This window comes from Camelus ferus, chromosome 17 (assembly GCF_009834535.1).
Source record: "Camelus ferus isolate YT-003-E chromosome 17, BCGSAC_Cfer_1.0, whole genome shotgun sequence".
NCBI classification, from domain to species: domain Eukaryota; kingdom Metazoa; phylum Chordata; class Mammalia; order Artiodactyla; family Camelidae; genus Camelus; species Camelus ferus.
The window spans coordinates 28,437,227-28,463,548 of NC_045712.1; the positions used below are offsets into that span (position 1 = coordinate 28,437,227).

General features: G+C 54.3%; 1 protein-coding gene across 1 annotated transcript in view; it reads right to left on the reverse strand.

The window, feature by feature from the left end:
- FGD5 (FYVE, RhoGEF and PH domain containing 5) overlaps window positions 1-25,238 on the reverse strand; it is a 56,641-nt gene extending 31,403 nt beyond the window's left edge. Inside the window, 4 exon segments of the mRNA XM_032458694.1 lie at window positions 15,091-15,121; window positions 15,230-15,288; window positions 24,959-25,027; window positions 25,029-25,238. Coding sequence (XP_032314585.1) covers window positions 15,091-15,121; window positions 15,230-15,288; window positions 24,959-25,027; window positions 25,029-25,223 — 354 coding nt within the window. The 5' untranslated portion in view covers window positions 25,224-25,238.
- Window positions 25,239-26,322: the final 1,084 nt, after the last annotated feature.

The window sequence follows — 26,322 nt, forward strand, 5'->3', positions numbered from 1 at the left end:
AAACATGAGAAAGCAGAGGGAGGGCACTGATGGAGGGAGGGAGACAGAACGGGAGGGGCAGAGGCTGACGGAGACCTCAGGGCACTGCCCCCAGCGCATCTGCAAAGAGGCCACTGTGCTCCAGACGGCTCAGCAGATGCGGAGGTTACGAAGGTCTCCACTTCCTGAACACCTCATCATGTCCCAAGCCGACCTCCTGCCACCCACTGCGGCCTGCTCTGCCGGGAACCGCGGGGGGACACAGGGAGGGCGGCCACCCTGCCTGTAGTCCCGGGGCGGAGGATGAGCTAGTTCCTGCCCGAGGCCGGCCCTCCCCGCCCCATCACTAAGGTCAGCCTGGGGGGCTGAGTCTTGAACTCGTAAGTGGGTTCTCTTTGCAGAAAGCACGTGTGTCCTTAAGTGGAGGCCACAGGCTTGAGCCGGAATCAGAAACCGAATCCCACTGCACCTGCGCTACCAGAGCCTTTCCTGAAAGCATGTCTCGGAGGGCGGAGAGAGTGTGGACGACAGCGAGAGGGCAGCTGGGTGGGGGTGGCCGGCCCACTGCGGGGGGTGGTGCTTTACTCTTATTTCTGCCCACAGCTGGCTCTGGACACAGGTCATTCTGAACCTGGAGCAGAGGTTTCCCTGCTGGCCCGGGGGTCTCTCCTGACCCTCCCACTCTTTCCCGGTGAGTCGCGGTGTTTATCAGGACGCAGCCTCCAGCCCCGCAGGTCTTCTCAGCCCTGGCATCCCAGAGAAAGAGAGAAAACGTGCTGATGAGGCCGGTAACGCCTCCTGCTGCGCAGCGGTTGAGAGAGGACTTTCTGCACACTCCCTCTCCGGTCCGTGCCAGGTTCCAGCCCAGCTACCCCAGAAGGGATCCCAGGCAAGCTGTCAATCTATCTGTGCCTCAGTTTCCTCACCTGTAAAATGGGGATACCAGTACCACCAGGTACACATAGCACAAGGCTCCTGAGAGGCTCATCCTAATGGTTAAAACTGCTTTGTAAACTGTGAAGCGCTACCCCATGGCAGTAATGGTTCTGTTTTAGACATGACATCCTCAGAGCAGAGCCACTGCTTGCCTGTGGCCTCCCATGTTTTTGAAGTCCTGAAGAGTATGTGACACAGAAGAATTTTATAACGCTTGCTGATTGATGGACTGCAGGACCCTTATTTGACAGAAAAGGAGAGTGAGTCACGGGGGAGCCAAGACCTGAATCGGGTCACCCTGATGCCCAGATCCGAGCACAAGGGAGTGGGTGGACGGGGAGGGGGGAGAGGACAAGCAAAGACAAAGCTGATGGCTGCATGTGTATCACACTCCAGGGAGCTTAGATATTAACTGCTTTGCAAGCTGCTTTCTCACCTGTAATTAATTCTCACTAAATTGACTCAGTCCCAATGGGCAGGAAGGCCATCACCAGCATAACTCACTCCATCAACTGGAGCATAATTGGAATCACCACAAACATCCGCTCTGCAGACTCGTGCATCGGCGGGAAGAGCCGAGTGCCCGCCACTCCATCCATCACTCCCTGGAAGGTTTCTGCTGTCCCAGTAGTCCTGGCCTGTCATCACCCCTGGGGGCCTGGCAGCCACCGCAGAGAGAGCAGGGAGGTAGAAGATACACAGCCTTCATCCTCTCAATTTTGAGTGCCTGCTCTGCCCCAAGTCCCGAGGGGAAGGTGGGGGCAGGAGAGATGCAGTCCTGCCCTCAGAGAGTCTGCAGTCTAGGGGCAAAGTAGTGAGCAAAACGATGTCAACACAGGGAGTGGGTGTTGGGACGGGGAAAAGCACGGGGACCAGGGGAAGGAGGCCTGGCTTAGCTCCAGGGAGGCAACACCCACACTGAGACAAGAGGGGGAGTGCTCCAGGTGAGGGGACAGCATGTGCAAAGGCCCTGAGGTGGAGGACGGCCTGAGTTGGGTGTGGTTTGGGTGCTGGAGGTATGGGTAAGAGTGGGCATGTGTGTGCACGTTGCACAGAGGACTGGAACATGATAATGCAGGAAGGTCAGACAGGGGTCCCATCCCACAGGGCCCTGCAGGCTTTTTAAGGGACTTGGGTTTCATCCTGGGGTGATGAGGAACCAGTGAAGGATGCTAAGCTGGGGAGCAAAGTGACCAGGAATCTGTCTTAAGAAGTTTGCTTTCTTGGGAAAATAAACTGGCAGTGGCCGGATTGGGAGCAGGACCAGTGAGAAGGCCGTTCCAGTCGTCCAGGAGAACAGGGGAGAGGCCAGGACCTACGGTCCCATGAGGGGAGAGAGTGCATGGATCAGAGACAGAGAGACTAAGTAATTTGCCCAAGGCCACCAAGACGGCGGGATCTGAGCCCAAGGGGGCCTGACTCCAGAGCACCAGCTCTCCCCACTGCTCCACACCAATTCCTCCTCTTATGACTGGCCAGATGGCAGAGCGACTTGCCCAGGTCAAGGAGCGAGACTGGAACCCAGATCTCCAGAATCCTGGCCAAAGCTCTGCCCAACCTCAGAGACCCTGGGGCAGCCTGGCGGAGAAGCCCGAGGTGAGGACAGCCTCTGCCTGTGGATCCCAGAGTCTCCCGGGAACTCTCAGGGTTCCCAGGACCCCGCTCCAGGCTGGCCTGCAGTGGAAGCAGGGTCCTCACATTCAGGGGCCTGGTCTCCTGGCCACTTGCCCCTTCTCCAAACCCACCACTGTGTTCTCTGGGTGACACAGCATCTCCACTCTCTGGGCTGAACTGTTGGTGGGTAGCCAGGATGTCCTGCTCCTTGCAAGCGGTCAAACCACGGATGCCACTGCTGGAAGGCAAGTGGCTCACCAGAATCCCACGCGGCCAAGTGCACACTGTCAGCCATGACCCACTTACGTCACCAACATGCCCCTGTCCCGGAGGCATGACGTCACTTGGCCTGGCCGGTAACGGGAAGGTACTTTGGAACCCTGAAAATAATTCTCTGTGGGGCATGCGAAGATTTCTTAAACTGTATACAAAGATTACTAACCACAGAGGGAGAAAAATGGACTCCATGTTAAAAGATGAATACGGAAAAAGAGAATTTGGTTGTTCAGTGTACAATCCCGGTTAGTTTTGTATAAAATTGAAACTGTTTTAAAATAAAAGGTTAAAAATAATTTTACAAGTGATTAAGATGAGAAAGAATAAAATGCTTAGGAGTAAATTTAACAAAGGAAGCACAGAACCTGTGCTCTGAGAACAACAAAACATCATTGAAAGAAACTGAAGACCTAAGCAAACAGAACGGTGTCCCACGTTCACGACTTCATATAACATTGTTAAGAGGTCAGCACTCCCCAAATTGAGAGGCAGATTCATATCAACCCTTATCAAAATCCCAGCTGCCTTTTTTACAGAAATTGACAAGCTGATCCTAAAATGCGTATGGAGACACAAAGGGCCCAGAAGAGCCAAACAACCTTAGAGACAAACAAAGTTGGAAGACTCACGCTTGCCGATTTCAAACCTTGCTGCGAGGCTACAGGAATCAAGACTGCGTGGTAATGGCCTAAGAACAGAAGGCCACTTAGATTAATGGAATAAAGTTGAGAATCCAGAAATATTTGTGGTCAAGTGATTTTCGGCAAAGGGCGCTAAGAAAATTCAATGGGAAAATAACCCTTTGAACAAACGGTGCTGCTAATTGGATATCTGCAGAAGGACGAACATGGACTCCTTCTTTATGTCATATACAAAAATTAACTCAAATTCAAAGACTTAAAAGTAAGAGCTAAAACAGTAAAACTCTTTCTAAAAAACAGGAGTAAATCTTTGTGATTCGGGGCTAGGCAAAGCTTTCTTAGCTATGACACCAAAAGCACAAGCAATGAAAGGAAAAATATAGATAAATTAGACTTTATCAAAATGTAAAACTTTCTTCCTTCAAAGGATATTCTTAAGAGAGCGAAAAGAAAACCTACGGAATGGGGAAAAATACTTGCAAATCACGTATCTGTTAAGAGACCTGTACACAGAATTACAATAAAAAGACAACCCATTAAAAAATGAGCGAAGGACTTGAAAAGACATTTCTCCAAAGAATATAAACAAATAACCAAGAAGCACACGGAAGGATGCCTAACATCCTGATTAGTCACTAGGGAAATACGAAACAAAGCCCCAGCGAGATAGCACTTCACACCCCCCAGCATGGCTAGAATTAAAAAGACATGAAACAGCCAGCACGGCAAGGAAGTGGAGAAACTGGAACCCTCGTGCTGCGGTGGTGGGGATGGAAAATGGTACAGCCACAGCGGAAAACAGTCTGGCAGCTTCCCAAAAGGTTAAAAAGTTACCATATGATCCAGTGATTGCACTCCTAGATATACACCCAAGAGAAGGGAGAACCTATGTCCACTCGAGAACTTGTACATGCATGTTCACAGCAGCGTTTTCAGTCAAACGCCCATCAGCTGATGAATGGATAAACAAAGACGTGGTCCACCCGCTCGGTGAAATTTCCCTTAGCCGTGAACAGGAGTGAGGCAACAGCACAGGCTATGACACGGATGGACCTTGAAAGCGCAAGGCTGGATGGCAGAGCCAGTGTCAAAAGACCAACAACTGTCTGACCCTGTTCACAGGAGGTGTGCACAGTGCAGAGACAGACCTGGACCGGGGGGCGCCGAGGGCTGGGGGGGACGGAGCAAAGGTGTAGGGCCTCTCTGGGGTGACGAGAACGTGCTAAAATCGAGTGTGGTGATGACTGCAGTGCTCTGAACATACTAAAAACAGTTGAATTTTATACTTTAAACAGATAAATTGTATGGTATGAGATTTATCTCAATTAAGCTGTTAAAAAATTGAATAGGGAAGCCACAAATTGGGAGACCATAATACACATATCTGAAAATGGACTTGTGTCCAGAATATTTAAATAACTCCAACAAATCAGTGAGAAAAAAGACAGACAACCCAATTGAAAAAATAACCCTAAGACATTTTTCAAATGAGAATTTCCAGTGCGGGGGTACAGCTCAGTGGTAGAGTGTGTGCTTAGTGTGCATGAGGTCCTGGGTTCCATCCTCAGGTTCTCCATTAAAAAGTTTTAAAAAATATGTTTTTAAAAATGAGGATTTTCAAATGGCTAATAAACAGGAAAGACACTTAATTTCATTAATCCTCAGGGAAATGCAACTTAAAACTGCAGGAGAAGCCACACACAACCAGCAGAAGGGCCACGAGCCAAATGACTGACAGTACCATCTGCGGGCAGGCGTGCGGAGGCGTCAGCCCCACTCGTCGCCAATGAGGGCGCCTATCGCTGCCACCCTTGTGTAAACCTACTTGGTAGTTTCTAGTAAAGCTAAATCGATGCTTACCCCATGACCCAGCAATTCCACTCCTAGATGAACACTGAGGAGAAATGAGTGCCCATCTCCCCTAGAAAACACGCGTAACATTCACAGCAGATTTACAACAGCCCAAAGGGAAACAGCCCAAATGACCTTTAACAGGCGGACAGACACACCACCGGTGGTATAGCCATACAGACGAACACTAGTCGACATAGAAAGGGGATGAGTCTCACACATCAAGCTGAGCAAAGAAGCCAGAGACAAAAGAACACATAATTCATGATTCCGTGCATATGAGGTTCAGGGACAGGCTAAACCAATCGAATGTGATGGAAAGTAAAGTAGTGGCAACCGCCGGGGGTGGAGGTGACAATGACCAGGGAGGGGCATGGGGCATCTTCTGGGCAATGGAAATGTTCTATCTGGATGGTGGTGGCAAGTGTACACACATGAACATATTAAAAATTTGAGCCCCACCCTTAAGATTTGTGATTTAACTTAAACTGTATGTAAGTTACAAAACATTTTCTAAAAAGCAAAATAGTTCTCTGAGGTCCCTGAGGGGAGTGAGGACATGCAAGTGCCCCCTACTGTTTTCACGCTCCTCCAAGCCCTTCGTGGCCCCTGCTGCCCTCACAGCCAAGTTAACCTCCTTGGCCAGGCACTGAGGGCTAGTCCCTCCCACCTCTGCCCCAATGCCCATTTCTTTACACCAGCGGTTCTCCGAGCTGCGTGTTCAATGGGATCACCTGCTCAACTGATTCAAACCCAGCCTGCTGGGCCCCGCCCCCAGTGTCTGCTCAGTAGTTCGGGTGTGGGGCTGGATAATTTTCATTTCTTCCAAGTTCCCAGATGTCCCTGCTGCTGCTGGTCCCAGGAACACACTTTGGGAACTGCTGCTTTGTAAGAACCCTCTTTTCCAGCCTGTGTCTTTGTTCTGTGCCTCCAGCATCTGATCTATACCTTGTTCATCTTTCAAAGCTGCTTTGAACGCCACCTCCACCATGAGACCTTCCTGGGTTACTTCAGCAGTCAGTCTAAGGGACTCTCAAGTGTCCTACGGCCTCCAGAGACCTGGGTCACAGCCTGAAGGGTGCCACCCTGATCCCAGAATGTCTCTGAAGTCTCAAACTATGGCTTAAAAATTAATGCATATTTTACATTATTCTCCGGAATATATCCATGCCCAATTTAATTTACTTAAAATTACATATCTAGAGCAAAGCAGAGGCTCTTAAAAAACGTGCTGTGTTTCTCCAGTGGCCTTGAGTATTCCCCGGCACCTGCTGCGCACGTGGGGCGGGGTCACCTGCATCCCAGCCTGAAAGGCAATGGCTTTACAGAAGTTTGCACTGTCAGGCTACTCACCTCCTCCAGTTAAGCAGAGAGCTGACCGCGGCTCACTCATTTTTGTTTTGCCCTCAGACTGGCCCGTCTTTGCTCACAACTGCGCTGATGGCTGCTTGCTACTTTCCCACTAAGTTCACAGTGTCAGGTGCAAATTAGAATCACCTGGGAGCTTTTCAACTCCTGATCACCAGGCTGCACTCCAGACCAATGAAACACATATCTCTGAGGGTGGGAGCTGAGCCTCTATTTTTTTTAAAGCTCGCAGGGACCCATGCACAGCCAGGGCTGCGGACCAGTATTCTAGAGGTTGCTGGCTTCCAGGGGACAGGAATCACAGGCCGTCTGTGCTGGAAGACCTTACAGGATGGCCCATTTGTGGGTGTCAAATGTTCCTGTCCATCAGTATTGCTGGAGGGCTCCTTAAAACACAGATGGCCAGGCCCCACCCCCAGGGTTTCTGACCTAGCAGATCTGGGCGGGACCCAGGAATACGCACGCCCACAGCCCCAGGTAATGCTGCAGGCTGGGGACCACACCGATGTGGGTGCGCGCTTCCCTCACTGTGCTCCCTGGGGACCCAGCTGGGGACCCGGCTTACGGGCAGTGGAGGCAGAGCCAGCTCTGGCCTCCACCCGCCTTTGGACAAAAGCACCTCCACTTTCATCCGCTGTTCACACTGGGGTGCTGAGGAAAATTCCACTTGAAAACAAGCTCCCACCAGCCATCTCAGGGTGAGGGATGAAGGAGAAAGAGCCTTTTCAAGGTTATACAGCAAGTTTTTTTCCTGGACTGAACGAAAATATAGAGGGAAGGGCCACACGCCTGGGGTGGACACTTTCTCTGCTGAGATACCCCCAACAGCTGCTGCCTTCCCGACCTGGGGAGCTCACCCCGTTCCCCCTCACCCCAAGCAATTCTGAGGAAAAAGGGCATGTCTTCTCACACTCAAATAAAATCTGCTACTCTCTGATCCTCCCGAAGATCAGCGTGCTCACTCTGCTCTGGAGCAGCCCAGCCAAGACTCAGAGGCAGAAGTAGCCGCATTCCCCCCGCCCCAAGGGCAGGGGCTGCAAAGACAAGTAAGAGACAGTCACACTCCCTGCCCCTGCGAAACACATCCTCCTGGCACCACATTCCCCAGCAGGAGGCCGAGTGAGGGCTTGGTCTGGCCCCCAGCATCATCCACCCCCAGCAAACCCCAGACCAACCTTCCCTACAACTCCTGCACTGCGTCTGCCCTGCTGGAGTCCTCAGGGCTCCCAACTCCAATGACTCCCTTTTGAAACACACTGGCTCCCAGCATTCAGGCTCTCCCTGAAGACCAGCTCTCCAGATACTCCCTGTACACCCCACACTCCCAAGCCCTCCCCTCTGTGCACTTAGTTCTGCCGTTCCTACCTGCTGAAAGGCCTGTTTCTACTTCCTGTCCATCCATGTCCATAGCAACACCTCCTCTTCCAGGAAGCCTTCCTTGACTTCACTCCTTCTGCTCACTCTGACTGGTCCTGCTCACACTGATTCCTCCCTCTTTGGGCTCCTTACCACCTAATAGGACTACTCCACATCCAGTTGTCTCCTCCCCTTCTTAGGGCTCTGGAGTCAAACAGCCCTGGCCCCACTTCTCACTGGCTGTGTGACACTGAGTAAGTCACTCACCTTCTCCTGGGACTCAGTTTTGGACCCATTCAAACATCTGAGAAATGCTTACTGAGTACAAGCTACGTGCAATTAAATGAGTCAATGTCTGTAACCTGCCAAGCACATATGGGAGCTCAAAAAATGCTCCTGCCCCCACCGGTCCCCACATCTGGCACATGGGACACTGACTACAACGAGAAGCTAGAGCTGGCTGGGTGAGGAAGCGGGGCTAGCACACCAATCTAGGTAAATAAACGCATAAATTCACTACCAAGTCTCTCTAGGTCCTGCGTTCGCCCATCATGTCAGCACCGAGGCCACAGACAAACTCCCACACGCTGATAAGGGAGGGTTTCTGAATGACTCTCCTCCTCCGAGCAGTGTGAGCAGCTGGGCTCCGTCCTGCAGTGTTCCTTGCGGTGTTTCCGATGCCCCTGCACCCCTTCTAGCGGCCCCACCACTGAGGAGAGTGGGTGGTGCGATCAGTGGTCAGCGGGAGGGGTGCGGGGAGGACCTGGGAGCCTCTCACTGCCCTGCACTGCGTCCTCCTAACACTCCTCCCTAAGTCCTTTCGTCCCCTCACGAAAGCCTGCCAGTCCGCAGGCTCACCCCCTCCAGGGCACCTCCTTCCTACCAGGGTACCTGAGAGCCCACTCCTGACTCTGCAGCCTCCCTCGAGGAAACCTCGGTCTCTTCAGGAGCTTCAGTTACCCTCTACACTTGACCACTTCTGGTGCACATCCTGCACCCAGCTGACCACAAGCATGTCCTTCCTCGAGCCCCCCACCCCAACGTAACTCATCATCTGTCCCCAAGCCTCGCCTGACCCTCTCCAGCACTTGGTTCCTTAGTGGGTCAGCAAGCCAGAAACCTGGGGTCAGCCTCCCTTTCCTACACCCGACAGCCCACCAATCACCAGGCACACAGTCCTCCAACCTGCCTGCAGCACCACAGTCCACTGTCAACCCAGCTGCAATCACCCAACAGCCTCCTATGGACCTTCAGCAGATTGAAACCAAACCCCAAACCTGCCCTGCAGGGTTTGCAGGGCTCTGGCCCACCCTCGGCTGGCCCTAACACTCATCCTTCTCTCACTCACTCACAGCACTCCAGCCAGCCTGAACTTCTTTCAGCTGCCAATCACACCGTTCTTGAGCTGGCCTCTGGGCCTTTGCACATGCTGATCTCTTTGCCAGCTGCAAGCCTTCCTCACTGCTCCCCACCGGACTAACTCCTCCCCATCCTCCAAGTCTCAGCTTAGGCACCTTTCCTCTGGGAATCCTTCTCTGACCCCTGGAAACTTGGGGCAGGCACCTCCCTGGAGCCTCCCCAGCCTCTGGGTGCCCCCACCACTGTATTAATATTATTTCTTTTCATGCCCACCTCCCTCCTGGACTGTCAGTTCCTGGAGGGCAGGGACCTCCCTCTTGTCATTCCTCCATTAGAGCCCATGGGAGGAGCTCAGGAAATTATCTTGATGAAACAAACATTAAGACCGTTGGAAGGACTGACCCCGCCATCACTCACTCATCAGTTATGTATTGAGCACCAACAGTGTACTGGGCATCACAGACCACTGGGAATGAAATCTGTCGGCTCTTTGCCTTCAAGGAGCTCCAAGTGCAGTGAGGGAAGCAGGCAACAAGCAAACATCTAAAAACAACTCCAAATGCACAGAGCAGAGCAGACAGAATTGAAGGGGTGTGGACAACTCAACACCCCCAGTCGGAGACGTCACTAACCCACACTCAGGGAGGGACCCACGCTGAGACAGGAAACCGAGGGTGCAGAAGACTCAAACAGCACCACCGCCGCCCTGACGTCTGTGGAACACCCACCCAGCCGAGCGAGACACATCCCTCCCGAGCACACACGGGACGTCCTCCAGGACGCGCCATGTGTCAGGCCACAGGCGAGTCTCAGTACATTCAAAAGGGCCGAAACCACACAAAGCATATTCTCCACTCACTTTGGAGAATGGAACCAGAGATCAGCAGTAGAAGGAAATTTGGGAAATTCACAAATATTTGGAAATTAAGCAGTTTAAAAAAATTTTTTTTCCTTTGGAAATTAAGCAATTTTAAATAACTCCTAGGTCAAAGAAGAAATCACAAGGGGAATTGGAAAGTATGTGACACTGACGAAAATAAAAACATGACAGAAGAGATTCATAAATCAGATCGGTTTAGATGGTGAAGAGTGCAGTGAAGGGAAGGAGACGGAGCAGGATAGATCCCTGCGTCGCACTCTGGCCGCAGCGTCATCCCTGGGGAGGCACCGCCCTGTGCTCTGCCTCCGGCACTGGCCATGGCACTTGCTCTCCTACAGTCACCCTGGGAAAAGCTTCCCCTGGGTTCCCGCTGCACCTTCAGCCTGGGCCCCAGAATAAACACACAAGAAACACGGCCACTGATCTGAACCCAGCTTTGACCAAATGACTTCCAGTTGACCCAGCCTCCCTTACAACTAGTAGTGCCCAATGTGATGGAAGTAGAAGTTGTCAGAGGCTTTCAGGAAATCTGTTTCAAGTGAACTAACTCAGCTGGGGGCACAACCTTTTCATTTTCTCCCTCTCTTCTTCTTCTTGCCTGGGACACGGATGTGATGGTGAGAGCTGCAGCAGCCATCCTGTTTCACAAGGAACCTTGGAAATGGAGGCAGCAGACAGATGGAACCTTGGTCCCTGAGACTGTTTGGAGCTGCCAAACTTGACCTGGATCTTTCTTACTTCTGGACTTATTTCACAAGAGAAAAGTACCTCTAAATTATGCAAGGCAGCATACTGAGTTTTTATTACTAGCAGTTGAGCACAATTTTTAACTAACACAGAATTATTAGGAACGGCTTCTGTAATATACTGTATTTTCCAAAAATAGCCCTAACAGTATCTCTTATTTCACACGGTCTTCATGCAACGTGAACTTGATACTCTTCCCACTGAACGGCGAAGACTATGTTCCCTCCTCTTGAATCTCCTGGCGTCTGTGACTGTCTCAACTAACAGAGTGTGGTGGAAGTGGTGCTGCTTTTACAATCTTGCTACTTCCAAGCTAGATCACAAAAAGGCCATGAACTTCCTCCTTCCTCTCCCTTGGGACACACATTCTTGGAACCCAACTACCATGCTAGGAGGAAGCCCAAACCTGCCCATGCAGAGAGACTACAAGTAAGTGTTCTGGCCACCCATCCAGCTGAGGTCCCAAACAGTAGCCAGCACCGACCAGCAGCTGGGTGTGTTCGATTCCAGCCCCTGGCCATCGAGTCACTCCTTGTTTTTAAACCTTCTCCAGACCTCATGGAGCAGACACTCTGTCCCCACCTTGCCCTGTCTGAGCTCTTGGCTTGGAAAGTTTGTGGGCATCATGACATGGCTGTTTTATGCCACAAAATTTGGGGGCACCACTTCTTTGGAGAGAAGACACTTAAACTGACGCCAGAATGAGAAGGAAGAACTGACTCTGGGAAGGTCAGGGGCAGGACACGCCAGCAGAGGGAAGGGTGAGTGCAAAACCCGCACAACGGGCCTGCAATTGCAGCATGTGAAGGACAGCAAGAAGGCCAGTGTGGCCAGGCCCATGAAGGAGGAAGTGGCCAGAGGTCATGGCGCAGGTGCAGACGCGGGGGACTGGATCACTCAGGGCCTCTGGGGTGAGGAACCCTCTCCTGGGCCATCAGACGGCGATAACTAACTTCCAGAGTTACTGCCCCCAGCCACCAGGCTGACTTCTGAACAGGCCTTCATGCCTTAACCCGAAAGAGGGCCCAACAGTAGGAATTTTCTGCTTCCGCTAGGAGAAGAATTCTTTTTCAGATGAGAAAACAGAGAATTAAAGGTGTCTGGGGCCACACCTGCTGAGAACCTCCCGTGACTCACTGTATGCAAGGGAGAGCACGGGCCCCTGGCCTAAGGCGCATTAGGTCCACCCCGTCTGGTCCTAACCTTGTTTACAGGCCCGTCGCCAGACCTGCTTCCACCTCCAACCTGCCTTTCTCAATGTATCCACATTCTAACAACGTGTGACGACACACCCTTCTCCACACACACATCGTGTACTTTCAGGTCCGCGAGGGGCCGGTGCTGACCACCTGCCCTCCTTCACCACAACCACCCTGGCCTGGTGGGCTCCCTCAAAGCCCATCTCAGTGGCGCTTCTTCTGCCAACTGTCCTGGACGTCCCAACAGGGAATAAGCCTCTCCCTCCCCCAAGCTCCTGCAGAATTTTGCACAAATTATAATCATCACAGAGCAGCATAACTGTTAACTGACATAGTACTCCTCCCCACCTCAACCCTTTCCCTCGACAGAAAAAGCAAGACCTCCTCAAGGGCAGGTTCTGGGCCTTTTTCATCTTTGGGGCTCCAAGACCTATCTCAGTGTCTATGGCACTGTAAATATCCTGTGATGTTCAAACCAGAAGGATGGAGGGATGGGTGAGTGGATGGATGGATGGGTCAGTGGGTAGGTGGATGGGTGGGTGGATGGGTGGATAGATGAGTGGGTGGGTGGGTGGGTGGATGGATGGATGGATGGATGGGTCAGTGGGTAGGTGGATGGGTGAGTGGATGGGTAGATGGATGGGTGGGTAGATGGATGGTTGGATGGGTGGGTGGATGGATGGTTGGATAGGTAGGTGGATGGATGGATGAGTGGTGAATGGATAGATGGATGGGTCAGCGGGTAGGTGGATGGATGGGTCAGCGGGTAGGTGGATGGATGGACATACAAGTAGTAGATGAACTCAGGGTGGAGAATGGAAGCATGGATGTATTGTTAGATGCATGGACAGATTAAAGGACAAATGAGTGGGTGAATGCCTGGTTAGATGAGTGGGTGAGAGGTTGATCACAGAGACAGATGGGCAGTTGGAGTAACATATTTATGACTGGGTTCCTGGAAGGAGAGAGCACGTCTTTAAACCAGAAGTCAGCAAACTTTTCCTGTAAGGGACCAGATAATAAACATTTCAGGCTTTGTGGACCACATATGGTCTCAGTCATGTATTATTCTTGTTTGCTTTTTTTCACAAATGTTTAAAAAATGTAAACTTCTCTCAGTGAATAAACTGTACAAAAACAAGATTTTGACCAATAGAATTCAATTTTGGGTGACCAGAATTTTTAGTAATCCCTAAGGTAGCTCTATCTACCATGTGACACACAGAGTTGAATTTCAAACACACAAGGCCAGAGGCCATCGCAGCCCCACTCTCCACAACAGCCCGGTAGAGTCAGGACTGTTCCAGCCAGGGAGGTTAGAACGCGCAGCCGGCCCCTCCCCGTCACCGGGCAGCCCTGGGATTCCAGCAGCAGCGGATCTCTAAGGAGAAACCCTGAGAGCACCCGCCACCCTGAGCAGTCAGACAAGGTGCAGGGATGGGAGAGGCAGAGAACGTCCCCAAATCTGTGGGTCTTCTTTAGACTAGCACTCCCGGCTAGGACTGGAGTCACGTTGGGGGCATTTCTGCCGCTTCTGTCCCCACAACCACTGACGTCACGGCGCAGCTCCAGACCACAACTTCCTGCATCTAGCTTACGAACTGCGGTTTTTTTATGGGCTCTTTTTTTGCCTCCTCAGGATGTTGTTAGGATTACCAGCGGCTTCAGCATCTTTCCAACTGGCAGGAAGTGGTGCAAACACAGATGGAAGTTTCCCAGTTAAAATCCTCTTAACAAAGTCATAAAATAAAAATGCCCAGCCCCTCTGACACGCTGCCAGCTCAGGAGCAAGTGAGAGAGAATCAGAGACGGGAGACGATGCTTCCTGCCTTTGTGGGACAGACCTTTCAGGTGTGTGCCTGGGGCTGGTACGCGTCATGCCCGGGGCTTGGGTTTAATCGTGTGCACACAGTTCTCATCCTGAAGGGCAAAAATGAGGGGCTGGGAGTGTGGACCACCTCCTGGGGACCTGGGTGCCCCTGCACACATGGTAATGTGAAACCAAGGTGATGTCACCGAGAGGGACCTCAGTGGGATTTGACCGGAGACCTGGCTTGGTGCCGGGTGGTCTCCTCCCTCCAGGGAGGCCCCTGCCCCACAGAGCTCCAAGGGCGGCGGGGACGCATGGTTAACACATGACGACAGTGCACTGGGAGGCAGGAGGCCCCGGGGTTCATCCTGGCTCAGCCACCATGTGACACCGGCCAAGTCACTCCCTCTGAGCCTCCACGTCACCACCAACAAAACATCCAGGATGGACATTCCCAGCTCTGACGTTCTTGGAAAGACACGCGAACAATACAAAGCCGCGCAGGATCAGATGCTAGGCTCCTCCCTGTGACCCAGCCCCACGTCTCCCCCCAGGGAAGCCTGCCTAGATTCCCCGAGGTTGTCAGTCACGCCCCCTGTGCTCCGGGTAGTTACTCGTTCACTAGTCTGTGTCCTCCTCTGGACAGACTGCCCCAAGAAGGGCTCTGTCTGATCTGATTTTCTATTCCCAGCTCTTGTCACACAGCAAGTGTCCAAAAAAACGCTGGTTGAAGTGAATGGAACAGACTGCACAGGGAGCCTGTCCAGGCCGTCTGGGGGGCTATGAGGGTGGCAGTGCTGGGACCCCAGGTGGTCCCTGCGTCTAGCCTCCCCTCCTCTAAGAGTCCAGAGGATTCCCCCTCTACCCCTACCAGGCACAGACAGACCCACTGAAGGGATGTGCTATTCACCTCCTGATGCACATGAATCAGGAGACGGACTTCCCTGAAAAGCCTCGGGGAATCCCGGCCTCCATCTGCGGAGGTCATCTCGGCCTCCTCGTGGCTCTTCTGCCTCTCTGTCACAGCCTTGTAAAAGGGCAATTAGACTTGAACAATTAAAATGATTAACTCACCAGATGTAAGTGCTGGAGCATCTCCACGTACCTGCGGGGAGAGAGGGTGGAGCGTGCATTAATCCTCCTTCTGCGAAAGCCGGGGAGGGTGACGGGCCGTTAACAAGCGCAAGGCCACAGGCAGCTGTTGGGGACTTACGCTTTCTCCGAAGACAGCAGTTCCTGTGCGATGACGTGGGCCCTGGACTGTCCTTCCACCTGCGGGAAGAAACAGAGCCATCAGGAGGGACAGTACCAGAGGGGGCAGCAGAAGGGGGGCCCCAGCTCCTCGGCGGCAGGCTTACAGAAGGCCGGTCACGCTGCCGGAGGCAACTTCCACGCACCTCTCAGCCCGCCCCCGGCACTCACTGCCTGCGCCATCTTCAGCCTCGGCAGCCTCGCCTGTGAGTGTGGACGCTCACGGTGTCTAACTCGGAAGGTTGCTGCGCTGGCGCTCCGCCCAGTGCCTGGTGCACTGTGAGCACTCGGTAAGCTGCCGCAAGCACGCCCGTGGACTCTGCCTCCTCCCGTGGCCCTGCCGTCTTGAACACCCCGTGGCTCTCTGTGCCCGGCGAGCTCTCCCTTCTCGCTTTTGCACGTACCACCCCCTCGGTGTCCTTTTCCCGTCCTCTGCCCGGCTAACTCCCAGTTATCCTAGAAGACTCAGCCACAGTATCCATCACTTCCTCCACGGAGCCCTTCCTGACCCCCTCCCTGAACTGGTGGCTGAGGTATCCTTTCTGGGCAGCCCCCTCTCAGGACACGGATTGCGTCTCCCCTGCAGGCAGGGACCCGGAAGTGCACCTGTGCAGGGCAGTGCCTGGCACAGGGCTGGTCCTCTTTTGTTAGTGAAAGAACACAGGAGTGAGCGAGTGAATGAATGAATGTTTGTGCCACTTGGGAAGCACTGCCTCTCCTGGCTGACTCAGAAGGTGAGCCATTTAAACCATCTGAGCCCCAGCCTCCTCACCTGCGAGACTCCGAGACTCCGGATGACTGAGATTTTGTCCATAAACAAGAAGGGCAGGCGGGGCTGAGCAGAGGCTGTGGCCCCAGACCTGCTGGATATCAGACCCCTGCCAGTGGACTCGGAAGAGCAGAGACAGCGGGGCAGCCTGAGAGGACAGGTGGGGACGTTGGGCCTGTTTCCCATGTGTGGGCAAAGCGACTGGAAAAGGCCCTTCTCTGCCGACCCTGGGTGTTGCTAACCTCGAGGAGCCACGGTCAGCGGACCGTCCACTCCAGGGACTAGAAACGCACCCCATGTCGGGGGAGCAGCCACATGGGGCTGCGGTTAAGAGCACAGACTCCAGAACCAGGCAGTCTGGGCTCAAATCCTGCTTATGCCTTGTATTAGTTGAACAAGTCATTTAACCTCTCTGTACCTCAATTTTCTTATCTGTAAAATGGGCACAGTGGTGTAACGGTCTCTCACATGTCATGCGCACACATCTCATGACGTTGAAGATAAATGAGGGAACACATCCACAGAGTGACCATCTCTGCGTATCTGCACGTCGCCCTCTGTGTCTGTGTCTGTGTCTGACACTTGGAACAGTGTCTGCACACAGTCAGCACAACAGACATAATGGGTATCATTATCCTTGTGGTTCTGGCACCTTGAGGCGGTACCAGGAACAGAACCAAGTGCCCAGCAATGAAATAGGAACAAATAATTTACAGGGTCAAGTAGGGAAAGGCCTCAACTGCAAAGTGAAGGCTGAGCGACTGCTCTGACTCAAGCAGTCGGGGCAGAGGGAAGCAAAGGCACCCTGGAATCAAGCCCCTCCAAGTTCAAAGCCTGGCTCCAGCCTCGTGGAACCGTGTGACAGCTGGGAAACCATGACCTCCGAGCCTCAGTCTTTTTCATCTGAGACACGGTGGAGAACCAGCCCGATCTGGGCTTGGTGATGCTCTCCCGACTCTGGGCATCTGCATTTGCTGTTCCCTCTGCCTGTGACGCATTCTTACTTTTTGACTTTCTCAGGTCTCTGCTCAAAAGTCATATCCTCAATGTGGCCGTACATGACCACCCAACGCAGAGAACTCCCACAGTCATCCTTACCCCAGGGTTCTCAGCCTTGGCACCACGACATTTTGGGCCACACAGCTTTCACTGCAAGGGCTGGCCTGCGAACTGCAGGACGTTCAGCATTCACGACCTCACCCACTGGATGACAGCCGCAGCCCCCTCCAACCTGTGACAACCAAGTATGTCTCCAGACGTTGCCAAACATCCCCTGGGGGCCAGGGGCTCACGGGGGTGAGAATCTCTGCTTGCACCCTGTATCCCCTGCCTTTTTCTTTACTGCAGTCACACCACCTACTGCTATCCTTGCACACAGGAGATGGTCAAGAAACATTTGAATAAACAAATGAAATGAGATAGAGTGCCCTGCACGTAGTAGGTGCTCAGTAAATGAGCTCCCTTCCCTCGCTGGTCTGCCCCCAATAGCTCCCTGGCTGAGAGCACGGTGTTTTGGAGGTTCCAGCCTCTCCAAGGCCACCTAACAGAGCAGGACCTGGGCCGCTGGTCAGTCTCCCTCCCGCCTCTCACCGCCGCCTCTCTGATGGGCACCGCTCTTACAGCAGCCACAGGGCAGGAGGGAAACTTGTGAGGCCCCAGCCTCCCCCAGCCTCCCCCGACCACAGGCGTCGACCCAGGCCCACTGCCTGCCTTCTGCATCTGCAGGGCTCTGTGGGCGAGAGCAGCTCACTGCCCAAGCAGGGGAAGGCTTCGTAAACACAACCCTCACAACGGAAATGCATCCTGCAGGACGGGCCTCAACAGCTAGGAAAACCCTGTGGTCAAGCTTCCAAAAAGAGAATTACTTTGTAGAGAAAGGAGGTCTGTCCTTTTAGAGGAGGACAAGAATCCAGATGACCTCCAGCCTTCCAGGGACCTGCGATTCAGTTCTCACCTGTCACCCAGCTTGACACTGAGACCTGTGCTCTGGGGTTAGGAGGCCAGGGTTCAAGTTCTGGGCTCTACCCCTTCCTATACTTGTGCCCCTAGACAAGTCACTTCTCTTCTCCAAGCTCCACCTGTAACATGTGGGTGATTAATAATAATAATATAATACCTACTTAATAACATACCAGCTAGATTTAGTGAACGCTTGGCTTGTGCTAAGCATGGCTCTAAGTTTTTCCCATGTATTATCTCACTGAATCCTCCCTACAACCTAAAGGGTAGGTACCCTTATTGTGATCTCCATTTCACAGATGAGAAAACTGAGGCACAAATATGTCCTACTCTTTGCCCAGAGTCATTGCTAGTAAGTGGCAGAGCCAAAATTCAAGCACAGGTAGTCTGGCTCCAACATCCAAGCACTCGGCAGCGTATCTGGCACTAGGTTAAGTACCCAGTAAATGGTGTTTCTGCTTATTGGAGGAGGCGGGGTTTTCAAATCGCAGAACACCTCTGCTTTACCAGCGCTGTGAAGGCGGTAGCAGGGGTCTAGCACTCCAGGCGGCCCAGGCAATTCCCCTGGCCTCAGCTCTTCCTGATTCCGCACCCTCAGAGCAGCACTCACCGTGGTCCCCAGCAAAGAGACCGGGTCTAGAAGTCAGGACACCCGATCCACATCCCAGCCAGCCCACGGGTACCTACGTGACCGAGCGCAAGCCCCTCTCAGATGCCTGTCTTCCCACAGGGCAAGAGGGGTCATTGCTCCCCACTGCAAAGACCAGATGATGAGATGATGGAGGCAGTGGTCTCACCCCACCTGAACTTTTGGAGTTGCCGTTATGACCACTCACAATCTCGAAGCTGTCGGGAGGGCCTCCTATGAGGGTCGGGGCACGGGCCGCTCTGCACGTCTCTCCCAGCCCCCTGCCAGGTGGGCAGGCTCTGGGTGGGCCGCCCGGGCCGTCCCGCAGTTAGTGACTCTGCCGATGATGGATGTGTCTTCATCGGCTGGACAGGGAGGCCCCTTCAGAACTGCTCCTGGGCGTTGCCCGACCGGGCCATTCAGCACAGATGTTTGTTTAACCAGGAAATGAGCCCCGAGGTTGGCGGCGGTGTCCAGGGACAGGCTTCTGGGAACAGGTCCCTCCCAGGGCTGCGGGGCTGCGGGCTGTGCTATCGCATTTCTCCGGCTGGCGCGCCGGGCATTACAGCCGGCAGCCGTGGCCCTCCTGCCCGAGGCCCAGCGGCTTATCTGCTCTGCTCCCTGGGCGGCCCAGCCCCACTTCCTCCCCTGGCCCAGGCTCGCTGGCTATTCTGGGACCAGGGCCGGCTGGGAGGAACAGCCCTCCTCCAGGTCCCCTCCAGGCTAAACAGTTTAGCCTGGACTCAGGGGTCCTGGTCCTTGCCCGTGACTCAGTTTGTCCAGCTATAAATTAGGGGTACTTAGCCTCCTTCTAGAACAGCAGCTCCCCAAGGCTGCTCTGAGAAACTCTGGGATTCTGCCTCCCCCTCCCAACTGTGTGAGCCCGGATTTTCACTGAAGTTGACCAAAACAACATTTTCAACAGACAGTTTGAGAATCCAGGGGTCTCCTATGAAGCCAGGCTGAACAGTGTTTGTAACCATGGAAAACCTAGTCAGTCCTCTCTCCCCGCTGGCAGGCCCCCCAGGCTCACACCTGTCTGCCTGTAATCACCCTCATCTCTGTCAGATGTCCCGACGCCTTGGTGCCAGGCTCAGTCCCCCACCAAGGGCCCGCCTGTGCCCTCGCCCGCCTGTGCTCACCTGGGCACGGCCCCTCCATGCCGTGGCCCTCGGCCTCTCGCCTCCTGGAGCCCTCCTTCCTCCTCAGACGGCGTTCCCTGACAACTGTGTCTGCTCCACCACCCAGCCCCGGCCCCGGCCCCGCTCAGGGCCGCCCTGCTCCGAGGTGGTGGGTGGGGATTCTGGGCCCCCGAGCGCCCTGCCACCCTCAGCTGAGCTCGTCCCTTGCCCACGAGGGCGTAGCCTCTGACCTACTCCCACCCCCTCAGGTGGCAAGCTGCCTTCTGCGGTCACTTGTGGCCCCAGCTCCCACAGGAAGCACATGTCGTCCAGCTCCATGCTCAGAGCCCGTGCTGTGGGGTCAGAGGACTTGGGTTCAAGTCCTGGGCTCTACCCCTTCCTAAACCTACACCCTTGGACAAGTCACTTCTCTTCTCCGAGCCCCACCTGTAAAACAGGGGCGATGACAACACCTGCTTGTTCACACAACAGCGGGTGTCTGCCAAACACTCGGCACGCGCTAAGTCTGGCTCCAAGCTTTTCACATGGGTTATCTCCCTGAATCTTCCCAACCACCTATGAGGTACTATTATCATTACCTCCATTTTACAGATGGAGAAACTGAGGCACAAGTAAGTCCTACCCCTTACCTGTGTCTCAGCCTAAAGAGCCTTTCCAGGCACCATTCCTGCATTTCTCCCTGCCCCACAGAACTCAGTGTTATTCCATAAGCCCACTTTGTTTTCCCCCATCTCCGGGCTTTTTGGCTCATGCAGGTTCCTGTGGCCAAAACTTCCCTGTGATCTAATAAGTGTCTCTAAGTCACATGCTTGGGCAAAGCGCCAGGGCAGGCACCCGGCGGTGTGTGTCTGCCAGCCTCCTCTGCCACACATCCCGTCAGAGGCGGGGGAACCACATCCGGGAAGAGGGAAGGGGCTGCCGTCCACAGCTGTTTCAAGCCCTGGGGGAGTAGTCTTAATCAGGCTTCGCTGTTTTGAGGGTCCCGGTGAGGGGGTTTGCTGGAGACGGGGGCGTGCTCAGGGAGACAGGCTGGCAGGCGGCACCAGTCTCCAGGAGAACATGGTCTCCAAGGCCCCTCCGGGCACCACCTGCATGGACATCATCCTTCCCCTTGGAATGAAGACCGAGTTTCCAGCACAGCTTTCAACGGCTGCTGGAAAATTCAGACAGGAGCTCAGAGAGAGAGGGCTCATTTTCATCCCAGCTGTGTTCCCACGGGTGGCAGAGAAGGGCTGAGGAGGGCAAAGGAGAGGCAATGCCTGCAGGACAGCGTGGGAGGAAAGTGGGACCAACCAGAGCCCCACCTCCCAGCTCCCCCAGGACCAAGTGGTCGGCTTCTGGTTCATGCTGACACCCTGCCTGGTTCCAGTTCCCAAGCATAGGCTGCTGTGAGTCTGGGTCTGGCCCGAATACTTAAGAAAATCTTCAGTTTTGGAAAAACTCTGGTTCTGGGTGCAAATTGTAACACATCAGCAGCGTGTTACCCCAGAACGCCCCGAACGAGGCACCAGGAACCCTGACTTCTACTCCTGGCTTTGCCTGCAGGTGCTGGACAAGCATGAGATAGTGCTGGCCGCCCCGGGAGCCGTGTGCCCCTTCCTGCAAGACAGCGCCGCCTCGGGCATAGCCGACTCCGCGCCCACCTTCCCTCTCCCCACACCTGGCACCACTATCCTGCTCTCTGCTTCAGTGAACTTGACCGCTTTAGGCTCCTCCTGTAAGTGGACTTGTGCAGGAATCAGCCTTCGGTGACTGGCTTACGTCCCTCAGCACCCTGTCCTCCAGGGTCATCCACCTTGCAGCACGTGACAAGATGTCCTTCCTTTTAAAGGCTGGATAACACTCCATCTGATGTGGAGACCACACTGTTTATCCACCCACCCCTGGACGGACACTGAGGGCAGGTTTCACGTCAGGTGCTCTTATCACAGCAAAACACGACAAAGTGACCTCTACATGCCTGTCAGCTCTCTCAGCTCCTAGGATCCCGGGAGAGTGGCGCTGACTGTGACTGGCAGCTCTCACTGCAGAGGCCAGCATGCGGCTCACACGAGACACAGCCTTCTAGTCCCCCCTCCTGAACCCGAGCTCTGTCCGCCGCCCCCACGGTTTGTGCATTTGTTCCCTGTCTAAGCACATTCACCTCCTACACCCACCTGAGCAGTTTCGGGCTGGCTGTCCCACCAGGGCTGGGAGGCACCTGGTCTGACTTGAGGCTGCTGTACCTTCGGCCCTTAGGAGGGTGCCTGGCACACAGTAGGCGCTCAGTAAGTACTTAGCAAATAAGTAAATTTCTGTTAGGAGGGATGGGTGAAACTGGATGAGGAGACAGAGCTTGAGGTGCAGAAGGGAGGGAGTTCAAGTTCGAGAGGGGGCTGTTTTCTGGGACGGAGAACAGGCTGCAGTCTGAGGAAGCTGCTGCAGGCTTAGCACAGCCTCCCCTGGGCCTCAGGGACCGCGCCCCCGCAGCGGAGCCAGCGCGCAGCCGGAACAAGGGGGCTCGCAGTCCCTGGCGCGGAGCGGGCAGGCACCGAACCCAGGCTGAGGACTGGCGCGGGGGAAACAGCCAGGACTCAAGCCGACCCGCTAACCCAGGCAGACGATCAGGGCAGGGCCGCAGGTGCAAGGCCTGGGGGCACGAGGTCAGCAAGGGGGGTCAGGCCAGGCCGCCGCCCCCCCACCCCGTGCAGTCAGGGAGGGGACATCCTGCGTGGGCGGGGGCCAGGGAGGGTGTGGCAGGACAGGTCTGCTCCAGAGGACAGGGCAACCTTCTGCCTGGGCTCAGGGGTGGACCCGTCCAGGAAACGGAGTGACAACAGGACTGAGGCCAGGGAGGAGGGAGCAGGGAGGAGCCCCCAGCTCCTGGGCTGGTCTTGGGGAGCTGGTATTTAGCTTGAAAAGTCCCCATTAGTCTGAAAACCCGGCTCGTTGTCAGGGAGGGGCGACTCGCCGGCCAGCCTCTGAATGTCTCCTTTCATTGCTAAATCTATTTTTGTCCTTCTCGATTTTCATCTTTTTGCCCCCTCTTTCCTTCAACCCACCCCTTTTGAATGTCTGCAAGCTGGAGAGAGAGAGGTCAGACAGGTGGGTGGACCAGCTGGGCTCAGCTTCCTGTCCTGCTCCAAAAACCTCTCCCCTCCCGACTCGGTCACCCCAGAACATCTGGGAAGGGCGGGGCTCACCACTTTTTATATATTGTTACATAAACCTTATCACACTGCAAGGAGGGTGGAGTTCACCAGCTCACGAGCTCACCGCCACACCCCAAACGTCCTCCCACGGCCCCGGGGGCGCCGTCCTGACCACTCACACCTGGTCTATGTCTGCCCTCCCTGGGACGGCTGGAGGTGGAAATCTGGGTCCTACTTCCCCCAGGACATGACGGAGGCACAGGGAGGAGAGGTCTGCTTTTTGGAGAAACAGAATTTTTGGAAAGAATGGAAGACAAAAGAATCAGGAGTAAAATGCACCTCTCACCACCCCGCCCCACCAAAAGAGCCAGGGAAGACTGCTCACCCTGGGGAGCGCCAGGGATCTGGAACAATCCCGCTCCGGGGCTGCCGGCTGGGCTGCCGGGAGCACACTGTGCTGTGGCAGCCTCGGGGCGGAGGTGGGAAATTTAACAGCAGGCAGAAGACCGAACGTGCCCGCTCGCTGGTCCACCGGCCCCTCCCGGATCCACCTCGAGGAAAACAGTGTGTGTGTGTGGGGGTGCATGATAAAGGGTCCTGCAACGCGGTCAGTAGGGCAGAGACATCAGGGACTCTGTAATACCCCTCAGCAGCCGATGGCAAAATAAACGGCAGCAGGTGCACACGCTGAGACGCCATGCAGCACTGAGAACGCAGTCGGACCTCTGGGCACCAGCGTGGGAAGGCCCCTGAGGTTCTCATCAACGAACCCAACCGAGCCACCCTGGGTTTCTTACAGTTTGCTATGACGTATGGAAAAACAGCACCTCCACAGCCGATACCATCCATTCCCCTGATAGCAAACGACACACACAGGTGAATACAGGGGAAAGTTCTGGAAGGACACACACCGAGATGTGCACCACAGTTACCCCCGAGGGCACAGGGCTGGGAAGGCGGGTCCCGGGCACTTCCACCCTCACCTGTAATGACTTCACACGTCCTGAGGAAAGTAGCAGAGCACGCCTTGTGCAGCGAAGACCTGACTTCTGAAGGTGGTGTCACCTCTGCTAAGTCGTGAAGGCCTCGTGAGGGAGGACAAGAGGGCAGAGGGCGGCAGGTGAGGAGGCCGGGCCCCCAAGAGTGAACCGACCTGCTGCAGGGAGTCTGGCTTCCCCGTCTCTGCTCTCAGAATGACAGGATGCTCCTGTCCCCAGCGTGGCTCCCTATGTGGGCCCTGTCCCCAATGGGCCACCGGATCCACCCAGTTCTGGCCCCAGCAGGACACCAGCAGTGTGACCTTGGGCAAGTTACTTAACCTCTCTGAACCTCTGTGTCCTCAACTGCAAAACAGGAACAATGGTACTGACTTCAAAGTTGTAAGGAGTGAAAGAACAGACAGCTCACTGTCTAGCCAGGGAGGAGCAGGAACAAGGGGAAGGGGAAGGGGACAAGGATGAGCTGGGGTCCCTGCCTGACACCCGATGCCCAGTAAGAAGGTCTGAGCCTCTACTGAGACTTGGACCCCAAGACACTGCCCGCCTTTAGACAAATGACAGCCCATCCCTCGGCCCTGCCCTCTCAGCATCACCTGCAGGGCACGGGGACACCAGCTCTCATTCTAAAACTGTTTTCACTTAATGAAACTCAATCATACCCCTTAATCCATCTCACCCTCACGATTTCCACTTCACAGATGAGAAAACTGAGCCCCGGCGGCCCAAGGTCACTGGAAATCCAGATCTGACTTTGTTCAAACCAGGCAACAATGTTCCATGTCATCCCCAAAGGCTCTGGGAAGCCCTGAACTTCCTCGGAGCCTGGAGACGTCAGCAATCACCCTGTATCAGCAACTCCGGCCCCTGTGTCTGCCATGTGTCTTCAAGCTGCAGCCTCAGCAGGTCTGAGACTCAGCCTCTGTGTCCAGCTTGAGGACAGCTGTTTGCAAACAGCTCCCTCCACACCAAGAGGGGAGGGCGTGGATGGTATACCATCCTCTCTCCACCCTCACCTCCCAGACCCACACTTCCCACCAGCCCCCGGCCTGGAGGGAGCGCCCTACCTTGTGGGTGAGGCTGGGGTCTCTTGGAGCACTGTCCTCCTCCTCCGAGCTCCCCTGCTCTTCATCCGACTGTGAGGTCCTCCTTGGGGGCTGCTGTTGAGATGGGACAGACCTTGTAGGGCTCTGTGTAGGCACTGGGGTCAGAGCAGAGGAGAGAGTGGTTAGACCTCCCTGTCCAGCAAAGGGAAAGTGAATGGGCCAGGGGACCTGCTAACGCCATGAGCCAGTCACAAGCGCTCTGTATGCAGAGCTCTGTGTCCTCCATGGGGACCCAGAAATGAATAAAATCAGGCACAAACCTCCTTCCTGCCCCAACTCCAACCAGCCTGTCCTCCTTGCAGTTTCTTGGACATGCCAAGCTCTTTGCTGCCTCAGTGCCTTTACACATGCTGTCTAAGACAGCCTCGTCTCGCTCATCTCCAAAAGGGAGGGTGTGATGCTGAAGGAAGGTACAGATAATTACTATGAAGGCAAGAGGTCTGATTGGTCTGGCAGCCTGGACTGGACTGGTCAGGCAGCAGCGTCAGTCCTCAAGGTGGCCTGTGTCCTCTGGGCCTGAAGAAGGGATGTGATGGTGTGGCAGAGAGTCAGGGATGGGCATCGCAGCCCCTCGCCCTAGCCCTGCCATCAGCCAGACCATGCAAGGCACTCGTTTCCACCTCGGCTACTGGGGGATAATGATGTCTGTCTCATTTTCCCAGCAGGTGTTGCGACGACTGACACTTACAAAGCATATACACGTGTGATGATCTCATGTCTGTACAACTGACTATTACGTAGCCATCGCCATTAACTGATTAAGTAAGTAATACATTCACTCAGTAAGTATTTATTGATTGTCTGCTTTATGCCAGGCACACAGCTAGGCAGTGGGTAAAAAATAAAGCAGATATGGTCCCTGTCCTCAAAAAGGGAAAAGCTAACATATGATTACAAATTGTGACATGTGAAGGAGGCGTTTTCACAGAGAGTAACGGGGTTGCTATTTAGACAGATCAGGGAAGGCTTCTCTGAGGCTGAGACCAGGAGGAGGAGCCTTGTGATAGCACAGGGAAGTGTTCCAGGCAGAGAAGCAGCCTGTGTAAAGGCACTGAAGCAGCAAAGAGCTTAGCATGTGACATAAGCCAATCGGGAACAGAAAAACACTCTCTTCTCTCCCTTCTAAACCTTCCCCACGGAGGAGGCTCTCACCCATCACAACAGCCTCCTTGCCTGCTCCCTGCTCCCAGCCTCCCTCTGCACATAGCAGAGTGATTGTTCTACAGCAGAGATTGTGCATGCCACCCCTCTTACTCAAGAACCTTCAATGGTTCCCTCTTGCCTTTAGCAATGTGGTCCCAGACAACTTCTCACAAAACTCTTCA